General features: G+C 40.2%; 1 protein-coding gene across 2 annotated transcripts; it reads left to right on the top strand.

Annotated features, from left to right (window-relative positions):
* Positions 1-2,478: 2,478 nt before the first annotated feature.
* LOC134881195 (protein delta homolog 1) lies at positions 2,479-10,692 on the top strand. Of its 2 annotated transcripts, XM_063908356.1 has the most exons (7): positions 2,479-2,616; positions 2,748-2,762; positions 3,046-3,126; positions 3,308-3,371; positions 3,944-4,074; positions 4,742-4,883; positions 8,320-10,692. In XM_063908356.1, exons 3-7 carry the CDS (start codon positions 3,075-3,077, stop codon positions 9,107-9,109), a joined length of 1,179 nt encoding a protein of 392 aa, XP_063764426.1. In that variant the 5' UTR covers positions 2,479-2,616; positions 2,748-2,762; positions 3,046-3,074; the 3' UTR covers positions 9,110-10,692. The 2 variants fall into 2 exon arrangements, with proteins under 2 accessions (XP_063764426.1, XP_063764427.1); XM_063908357.1 differs by lacking the exon at positions 2,748-2,762 and having other exon boundaries at positions 2,503-2,616.
* The last annotated feature ends 525 nt before the right edge of the window (positions 10,693-11,217 follow it).

Raw genomic sequence — 11,217 nt, 5'->3', positions numbered from 1 at the left:
ATGTTTCCTCACCTCTGTCGAGAAAACCTGCTCAGAGAGGGACTGACCTTCACAGATATTAAAAATAAGACTCCTGTATAATCGAGATCAGAGTGAGACGCCCATTCCCTGAAGATGCATCATATCTGCAAATTAAATCAGACTGTGAGGTGATTTTAACTTCTCCTGTCACATACATGCACACACAGAGCTGCAATTTAAGGGTTATTTCATAATCGATTAATCTGTTGAGAATGTTCTTGATTAACTAATGTGATCTATTTAATTTCAGGAAATAGTCAACAATACCCATGACCATTTCTCAAAACCTAAGCGCACAAAGATCTTGTTTTGTCCGACCACTTTGATCTTAATAACAACTAAATGGATTGACATTAACTTTTGTACAGAAATTCATGGTTCCAGGACCATTTATCCCGATTCCTTTGATTATCCAATCTGTTATCCTCTAGCGCTGCAATGAGATTGATTCTTGTGGTTCATCTCACCAACTATTAAATGGATTGTCTTAAAATGTTGTACAAACGGTAATAATCTCCATTAGGATGATGGCGATGCATTAACAATTTCATCATCAGGTCAAAATCTAGGTCTCTCCGATGCTTTGATTTCTCATAAGAGTTGTTTGTAATATGTGCTTAGTGCTAATGATCAAATGTCGAGTCATTAACACACTAAACCAAGATGGTGAACAAGGAAAAACCTTACACCTGCTCAACATCAGCATGTTAGCATTGTCAGTCTGCTTGGCTAATTACTCAAAACAATTTCCTGTCAATCGGCTAATCAATGAACTATTGATCTCAGCTCTAAGGTAATCATTCAGATAAAATAGCTTGTACACACAAATGTACTTTTTGTCTGTACGATAACCACATAGTATACCCTCAAACTCTCTTGACAAAAGCAACCACAAACACACATTCCACACACAAAACCTCAGATCTATAATGTCTAATTTAAGCCTGCTGCACCTCTGGACCGGAGCAGATAAAAGATCAGATAGCAGTTGAGATGAGTGCTGGGGAGGAAAACAAATCAATGGATGACTCCTTGAGTTTAATAAAGCACATACAAACCTCAGACATTTAATTAAAAGAAATGACTGATGTGGATCAGCTTGGTAGCCGTGGCAGGGAAACACATCACAGCTGTATGTCACGCCCCGGCTATAAGCTCCTTCTCAGTAGGTTTGGAAATAGACACACAAGACGCATTGAAGCGGGGGATATGAGACTGGAGACCTCTCTAAAGATTACATCAAATCTGAGGAAATGTATCCCTTTCTCTATTTCTTATCTGACTGTTTAACACGTATGTATTTCTTTGCCGAAAGCATATTGATTGTGTGTAAAAAGAAAATGGAGATTTCCTTTTGCTCTCACTTTGACAACTGTTTTATTAAGCAATGTCTGCTCAGAATGATGTATTTATAAAACAGAGCAGGAGATGTCTGGTACTAACATCTTCAAACGACACAGGTGGCACCTCATACTACTGCACTCACAGGCATTAACTGTGAAGCGGATTAGAAAGTGGTAAATTTCCCATGATGGTCGCTCGCCCACCATTTCTGATATCTTTATTGCCGATCTAATAAAGTCTGAGAGAAGGGAAACTCATAATTAGCTCCCTTGGACTATACGTCATATACTTAGTGTGAAGCAAAATACCATTCACTGCCCTTGGGAAGGTTGAGGAGAGATTGCGGGCAGCAATAAGTGAACAATGAAGATTAGAATAGGGCATTATTATGTATGGTAGGCACTCAATATCATTTCAAAACCCCGGGGCGAGTGAGCCTAGAGTCTCTTATTATAGGTTCACTTTTTTAAATTTGCAGTCTTTGATTGGTACATTTTCCTATACATTTTTTCTAATAGTATGGTCAGCAGAAATGGAATTGGACATTTCCTCACTTATTGAATTATAAGAGAAAGTTCACTATACCTTTAGTTGAGATAAATACAGACTAGATACTAGATTTTCTTATAAAAAAAAAAAAGAGAGAATTTTGTATCCAGTAGGTAAAATTAAATCAAACAGTAGGCATCATATTTCGGATAAAATAATGTTCAGGCATCGGAATGGCAATAAAGATTTTTGTATTTTGCTCTACGTTAAATTATTTAACTTGATGGACAGGATTATTTTACATTGTAGTATAGCTACATTTACTTATGTAAAGGAACCACATGTACCTTTCACTCATGGTAGACTCAGCCTAACAAAAGGTGGATTAGATGGTGATTTCATGTTTCAATAAAAGTGTAAACAATGTTGCAGTAATGGAAGTGTTAACAATTTACAGGGACTTTCTCACTCTCCATAAAAGTATAAAATACGGGTACCTACAGTTCTACACAGCTCCAGCCCCCGCTCGGGGGTCAGACTGGTGCACACAATCTCCCTCAAAAGGTGGGAGGAGCGTGTTGCATTGGGACGCCGCGCGATGCAGCAGTCCCGTTAAAACCTCCAGGTCCTCTTCGCGCGAGCCGCACCGCTCGTGCACCTTTGGAATCACTTAGAACCGCGTCGCTTGGATTAAAAAGAGTCTCGCAAAACCCATCCATTATGACCGAAGGCAGTTGGAGACAGAGGGCAGGAACGACATAGGTAAGAGAGCGTTCCGGATGCTGCAAGATCATTTAAGTTTGAGAGGTGTTTGACAAAAAAATGTGAAAACTACTAAATGAAATGGCTTTTGTCTCTTTCTGCTTGTGCGTAATGGATGCCTTTGGGAGCAGACGCATTTGGTTCAGGTGCGTCAATTATAGGCCTAATTTAGTAGAAATAGTCACATAGAATTATTTAAATCATATTAAGATGTGCAGCGTGATTTTTATTGTGAAAATCTACTTTTTTAAAACTCCATACATAAACACCCAACAGCAGCTAGGTACAACATTTGCCTTCTGAAATCTGAAATCTCTATTTAAGGTTTATTTTCTTTCCCTAAAATACAACAACTGCGTTATTTGATATCTAAGCATTGTTCACAAAAGAGAGCTCTTTTAGCGTCTTAATCCACTTTATATGTTGCAGGACAAAAGGGGTTCTTGCTCTCAATTACAATGCATCTCACAGCAGTGGTCTTAATTCTGGTCGTGACAGGCATCGCCAAAGGTAATCTGAAATGATGATAACACTGACAAAGACGTACAATTGAGTCGTAAAGACAAACTAATTTGCTGAGTCGATACACTCTCCTCGTAGAATACAAAGTATAATAGATGAATATTTTATTGCTCGTAGTGTTTTGTGTTTTGATGCAAACTGCTGCTGTCCCTTTGTTTCTTTCTCAAAGGTTGGGAATGCAACGCTGGGTGCAACACAGAAAATGGGTTTTGTGAGAAGCTCGGAAAGTGCAGGTACTAAAACGACTAGATTCCGTTTTAGATGATAGACTATGTCCTTGGGGCTTTTGCAACTTCATTTCCATGGCTGGAGATGTGAATGTTCCTCCCTTAGAGAAACGCAATCACAATCCAGCCAACTGGAACCTTCTGTGTTTTTTTTTCTTGTAGATGTGTTATGTTGTGTTCAGTCATCTGCCAAATCAGCCCTTTGTTTGAACAGTAAAAAGCACTGTTATCCTAACAAATAGCTCAAAAGCTTCTGTCTGGAAACCATGCCCAGTCTGAAATTTTTTTTATCTGGCAAATGATACTGTATCTACCTTTGGGCCAAAATAACGATTTCATCTGGTAGTATTTTAGGCATTTAACCAATTTGTGCACTATGCCGAAACATGACATTAATCTATCATTTCACTTTAAAGGCATACATTACATTACATCTTGAATAGCTGACACTTCTATCCAAAGTGACCTACAATAAGTCCAATAAACAAAAAAGATACAAGTTCAGAACAATATGGGGACAAGAGCTCAGTGGGTGGTATATTTATAGCTCAGGATTGCTCCCTTTTCTCCTCTTTTAGGTGCAAACCGGGGTGGCAAGGAGATAATTGTAACCAGTGCGTGCCCTTCCCCGGCTGTCTTCACGGCACTTGTGAGAAGGCATGGCAGTGTGTCTGCGGGGATGGCTGGGTGGGCAGCCTGTGTGACCAAGGTGAGTCTCATTAAGCTCCCCTGATACTCATATCTCTGCTTTTAACACTCCCTGACATACCAGAGGTCAGGGTGAGTCACAGCGCCCCAGGGACACGCTGGTCGCCACTGAATGAGCCCGGTGTCTGGGATATATTTCATTGTATTTTTAGACAGGCAAAATTAAATATTGGTTAATAATGAAAGAATATACAACAAAATAACGGTGACACTTTTAGCTAATGAGCAAGACACAAGAAACCCAAAAAATGATGACACTGCAGAGATGTTAATGTTAAAGTGATGTAATCCCACTTGACACATCGATTTGAAACCAATTATTCTTTTAGCATCTGTGATTAAAATTATTGCATGAAAATTAATTTCTGCATCCCCAGGCAATAGAAGAAACAAAGATAGAACAGAAAGATATTTCTTGCTTCTGGCTCAGTTTGACCTCCTTATGAGCACAGAAAGTACATCTCCAATTCTGTTGGAGCATATTGCTTTCCTGTGCAACATGGTTGGTGATGTTCTCACTGTTGTGCTCTGTGACAAGATGCCGTGATGATGGGGAGTGCAAGTGTGAGAGTGGAAAATAGCAGAGGAGGGAAAAACAGGCGGAGACTGGAAGTTGGAGCGAGAGCACACAAGATCTAAAAACAGCATGCTTGTTTTTTTCACAACAGATATTCGCCTATGCTCATCCAGGCCTTGTGCTGGTAATGCCACCTGCATAGAGACAGGAGAGGGGGGATACCTGTGCATCTGTCCCCCCGGCTACACCGGTAAAAACTGCCACGTGAAGGGAGGACTGTGTCTCACAAACAGGTACCAGCAGCTTTTGATTGAGGTTCTATTGTAGGAAAATTAATACTCCAATGCTTTACAGCCTTATCGCCCTCTGTTTATCATTCGGAGCAATAATCCATATCTCTGTCTACAACATCTGTCAGCTGATTTTGTAACGCCAAGGCAGCACATCAAATCCATCCCACGCTGTGGTTTGTGTACACTGGTAGTAGGCGGTTAGTAGAAAAAATATGGCATGTTCTTTCTTTACTTCTTGACCTGTAGCCAGTTCAGTTGTTCTAAATTGAGTCAAGAGGGTGTTAGACACATTTGTTAGACAAGCTGAGACGCTTAGTGTGACACAATTCCCATACACATGCTCAAATGTGGGAACTGGCAAGGTGCCAACTTTTTGGGATGAAAACTCCCCTTCAATGGGTCTCCAGCTCATTATTTTTTTTTTGCAAAGTCAACTTTACTCGGAGGGCTAATTCTATTGGTGTTAACTCTACAACTCTGCAAATGAAGAGAAAAAACATACTTGCAATCCGGTATATTCAAGCCACTTGGAACAAGAAGTGAACCATATCAGGGAAAATGGGATACTTGAAACAGTATGATTTATTTTGGTCATCTCTTCTTGTCAACATTGACATTTCAGTAAATTTCTTAGCACTTTTTGGTGATTTACACATTGGCAGTAACAAAAAAAGTTAAGATGAATTTAGACTCTTGTTTCTGGCAACCTGGAGGATGTAATTTCAATCTTTACTCTGTTTGGTTATTCCATTAAAAATGAATGATAATCTGAATGCAGCCCTGGCATCTGTTGGTACATTTATTTAAAGGGACATTTGTAAGCGTCTGTATTTTGTTGTCCAGCTTTTCTTTCAGTCAGCAATTGAAAAACATTGCAAACAATAAAAGCAAAGTGCGTCTCTACTGGGCTTACAGTACATTGCCAAAGCAAACTTTTCTGCAGGCGTGAATTTTCAAACACATGGTTCCTTTGAGGTGGAAAGGAAAGGGGCTTCATAGAGTTCATTGTGCAGCTCCCTCCTGTCATAAATATACAGCAGCAGCCACGTTTATTGTGCTCTTCACCTTTATGAAGCAGCTGTTGATGTGAACATGGACAGCATCACAAGCTGCATCATAATAATGAGATCCTTTGAAGTCATCAGGCTATCACATTTACAAAGCTTCTCGATTCAGTACCAGCAACTCAGTCTTCATTTATTGAGGTGGAGACAACTTATGTGATATTTTGCCGGTATCGCACAATCCACTGCTCCCCGGGTGTTTAATGATACATTTAGGCAGTCATCTCCTCCAAAATGTTTACATTACCTTTACCAGGAAATTGCCCTCAGGCGGTGATTTTGCACTCAGGAATAAGGTGAATAAACTGAACCAATTACAGTAGGAAGACATTTGAAATGCACACTATGGCAGCAGTAACCTTTATATTTTAGGAATAGTAAATGTGTGCCTAGAGGCTTGCCATGTTAAAGCAGAGCCTCACAGATAAACACCAGTTATATAGATACACAATATTTACTACTAACTGGGTACGATGTGTGGCATGGCTCCATAGTGTCTAACAAGTGAGCCACATTCCCTGTTGACATGTACTACTATTTATGCCATTGGGCAGATTCCTCGAAATGTCTGACGTAATGAGTCGATGAAGAACACCTGAATGCACCACTGGTTTTGTCCGCATTTGGGGAGCGCTGGTTGAGCCAGGTCTTCAGGTGATCTGAATGACCCACCTTCATGGTTCGCCTCCTTTGAAGTATCGTTCAAGTACCGGGATTGGCAGAAAGTTAGAAGGCGATTCTCAATTCAGCCTTTGTGTCAGGCATTTAAACAACACATAATTCTGAACAAAGAAAAATGTGTTTTGCGTCAGAATCAACATCGAGAACAAAAGCAGTGCCTCATTCCTTTAAGCTCTGGAAATTACCTCATTGCTTCTCTTTCGACGCTGAAATACAGACAAGCTTGAACCGTTACGCTCCTGTCCATCAGATACACATGAAAGACTCTGTAGAGACACGGCAAGCTGAAATTGAACCCAACCATGTTTGTCATCTGTCAGACATCCTGGTATTAAATAATACACTTAATAAAATACACTGCAGCTCAATGTCCTTGACATCTCTCCTTATCCTCTAAAAATACGAATCATTTTCTCTTACTATAATTTTCACGAGATGAGTAGAGCCTCAATCATATCTCAGGGAAATGTATCTCCATTAAAAAAGCCCTGTGTGAGATTTCATTATCAGCTCCTCTAAGAAACACCAGAGATGTCTAAAAAGTTTGCCAGAGCTATTACTCATTTGACTCTCAGACAGAATTGTAGGGACTCGTATAATTACAAGAGCTGGTATTAGAGGTATTGATGTTTTTCATCCCCACGTTTGAATCTGTGCACTTTAATTTGTGAAGTCCGGCAGCATTGATCGGGTAGGCTGCAGATGTGTGACACACTACTGCAGGGACTCCTTTATATCTTGTTGTTTTATTACTGGTACATATTTCTCATTTGCAGGAGATTAGATGAACACTGTTTTTCATTTGGGCTGGGAAAAATGACTACAATCCACATCACAATATTAATAAGTCTATTATTGTAGAGCTGAAACGAGCTACAGTGAATCGATAAATCAAGTCAGAATTTTCCGCAAGGAAGCCAAATAGTTTGAATATGAGTCAGCTCTAAGGACTTGCTGCCTTTCTTTGTCATGATTTATGAAAAGTAATATTTTTGAGATTGACTTTTATTTTGATATCCAATCATTTTCGCCTCGTTTTCCTTTAATGGAGAGTCTTGTTGCATTGTGCTGCCACCAAGCACTTGGAAAGAAATGTGAAAAACCCTGAATCCCAAAACTATATTTCATGAGCTAATAAGATAGGTTTTAGTCGTAATGTCAAAACACCGTCGTATTTTATTGCTTGGAGTGATCAAACTAAAATTTAAATTTGTGTCTGAGTTGTTGTTCAAATTGAGGGTCATGAATTCTCCCAGTTGGGGTGTCATTTATCCTGATAATTCCCTCATTGCATTGTTTGTGTACTGACCCATGTTTCGGACCTGCTCTAAAACTATATGCTATAATAACATGCTTCACCTTCTAACAAGTCTTTTGGGACGGTATTATTTTCTGTAATCCCGCTAACAGACAAACCAAATCAGACAAACATAACCTGCTTGGCGAAAGTAAAAAAGAAAAGACCCCATAACACTCCTCTGGAGGACCCTGCAAATGATGGATGTATGACTAGAAAGCAACCTATTAACATCCAATTTATGAAATCAACCTCTACAATTGAATCAGACTGCATCACTGATGGCTGCTTCATAACCAAAGGATAACATATTCCGCAGTGAAGCTGTGCACTACTAGATAGCGAGCTTTATTTCCCCTGCTGTATATTCATGTTGTGTTGTTCTGTCCTTCAGCTCTCCTTGTCAGAACGGAGGCACATGTAGGGATGCCGATGGCTCAGCTGGTTCCTCTTCCTGTTTATGTCCCCCTGGATTTTCCGGAGACTTCTGTGAAATCAGCGTTGACAGCTGCCAACCTAACCCTTGTCTGCACGGTGGAAACTGCACAGACCACAGCCTGGCCTTCACATGCATCTGTCCGCTTGGCTTCACTGGTTTCACATGTAATGACACCAACAGTCTCTCGCCCTGCGCTGGCAGACCCTGTGCCAACAGGGGCACGTGTGTTGGACAACCTGATGGATACTTCCGATGCATTTGCCAGAAATGGTTTACAGGTCCCACATGCTCCCTGCAGCACAGACCCAAGGCCAGGTCCAAGCCGGTTGGTGCCAGGCCTGTTGATCACAGAGTGTTTGCGCTGACTCCACAGCACTACTCCCTTCCGGCTCACACCTTCCACAAGCTTCTCCGACCGCCCGAGAGAGACCTGCTCAAGATCACCCTTAAGGAGACAGTCCACTCCCCCGGCCTGCTTGTCACCCACGGTCAGCTCGTCTGCTTCGGCATGCTCGCCCTGCTCACGTGCCTGGTCATCCTAGGCACCACAGGCATTGTGTTTTTTGGCCGCTGTGAGGCCTGGCTGGCCAATGCCAAGTACAGCCAGCTTGTTCGGCAGCAAAGGGAACACCTGCTGAGAGAAGCAGGCGGTGCGAGCCAGGAGGAGCCGGAGCACTCAGTGAACATCATTCTGCCGGAGAAGATTAGACTCACCAGCTTTGGGAGACACTACACCTCCATCTGATCAAATCAAGTGTGCCTCTTCCTGTCTCCCTCTGGAAGGAGTTCAATATAGATGTCTGAAAAAGGCACGGAAGAAATACTATGACTGTTGTACAGTTGTGTTTTTAAAGAGAGATATACTGGACTACACCAGAATATTTGAATGTATAGTCTGCTGGACGAAGTGGATAGCCACTACAATGGATTGTAAAATGTGTTTTTATCGTACTGTTGAAAACTACAGATTAGAAATGTATGACATTTTAAAGGATGTTCTTTGTTGATAGCTGGTCGTTGTGCTGTGTTTCTTAAGATTTTGACTTCACAATAATGGTTCAGCTTCTTTGTACCACCTTGATTTGGAAAACCATTATGGGGTTAATATTACAAAATGAGACTTTGATTTGACGTTAACAGAGCACAAAGACCTCTTTTCTTTCAGTATTTTCAATCTGACCAAGTAATCATTGATATTTAATTTGGTAACAATTTGTATAAAAATGCTCACTCATTTTACAACCCTGAATCAACCTCACCCTGACAGAAAAATATTCAGCAGATATTTTGATAATGTAATTATCTTTTTAGTCAACTTTAGGTCTTAGTACAGTTTCTTAAAAGTGTACATTATTGGATTGTAAATTGAATATAAAAATACAAGCTATCGATATAGATTACATTAGGCCGTACAATATTTTTATTTTTCACGGTTTTCTGACAAGTAAATTATCAGCCCTTAATATCGCCATGCAAATTCATGTAAATTTCTTGTAATGAATGCAAAATATTTGTGTTTGATTTGAAAAGTATTAGCATTTAAATTGTGTATTTATACAATACCGCAGGCTACCCAAAGAGCTTTACTTTAAAATCCTGCCAGCGGTAACTCTGCAGAGCTAGATCATTTTCCTGTGAAGGGTAAAAATTGTACAGTATGTTCCTCAAGTAATTTCACTTCCCAAATACCTTCCAAGTCTCTCTCCCTGCAGGTTGATTACTTTAGATGTTGGTGTCAAAGGTATATAGTAGATGTAATTTCACAGTTCCTGGAGATCTGCCACTTTCTTTTTCCATCATCTATTTGTATCCATGCCATGAATATCCTTACACCTTCACCTATCGATTACACTCAAACTCATTTGCAGTTTCTCAGAGGTTTTTTCTTCTTACCACCATTGTGGGAATTTCACATCCCATTCACCATGCATCTCTAAGCCAAGATAATCAATACTGTAACATATGTTAAATGTTATTGGTTTGTCTCATCATGCATGAGATGGACACCCGCTCTTGAGGGCGAAGTGATTTCATGAATTATTAACTGCTCTAAATGGGAGATATTCTCTCATTAATCTGGCAATGAGAAATACAATTCAGCTTGTTAGGAAACATTAGGATGTTGTTGACGTGGTAGGATTTTTCTATCACAATTCTCCAAAAAAGTGATTATCTAATCTTATAATAGAGGTACATTTCAAGTTGTGTATTACGTTGTGCAGTAGAGCAATTTGAATCATTTTAGATGGCATTTCTATAAGGGCGCAGTGACTGTAACTGTGCATATTTATCAGTATGTGTTCAAGTCTGGGATTATTTGCTGTTGTGGTTTGGCCAGATACGTTTTTGTTGTCTGTTCATCGCTTTTAATAAAATATATAATCCAATTTTGTCTGTTTTGTCTTATTCGGGTCTTCACCAGATGTATATCAAGTCTATCTCTTTGACTTTCTGTTGACACAACAAGGAGGTTAAGAGAAGATCAGATGCTTGGCAAGGATAATATGTCAGATGTTTCACAGCATGACATCCAACCGATGCCCCACCACCTACCTGTTCTGAAATCAGTGGAGCATCTGCTCTGCTGCTCTGGGATGTGCAATTAAAGACTCCCCAGGGCCAAGTCGCTGATCATCAACTGAATGATAAAGATTCTGTCAGCACTCCTCACGGTACCACACCTCGAGAAAGCAGTCTCTGCCTCCACCTTGTGGCGCATCTTATATACAACACAAGAACTGCAGCTGCAGTTTCAACAAGCAAGATATCCATTTAGAAATACAGCTGACATTAAAAGTAAAGTCAGATTGATCCATCTTTTCCTAAATCACTGCCTACAATACAATGATATTG

The sequence above is a fragment of the Eleginops maclovinus genome, chromosome 19 (assembly GCF_036324505.1).
Source record: "Eleginops maclovinus isolate JMC-PN-2008 ecotype Puerto Natales chromosome 19, JC_Emac_rtc_rv5, whole genome shotgun sequence".
NCBI lineage: Eukaryota > Metazoa > Chordata > Actinopteri > Perciformes > Eleginopidae > Eleginops > Eleginops maclovinus.
This window is presented reverse-complemented; position numbering and strand designations above follow the sequence as displayed.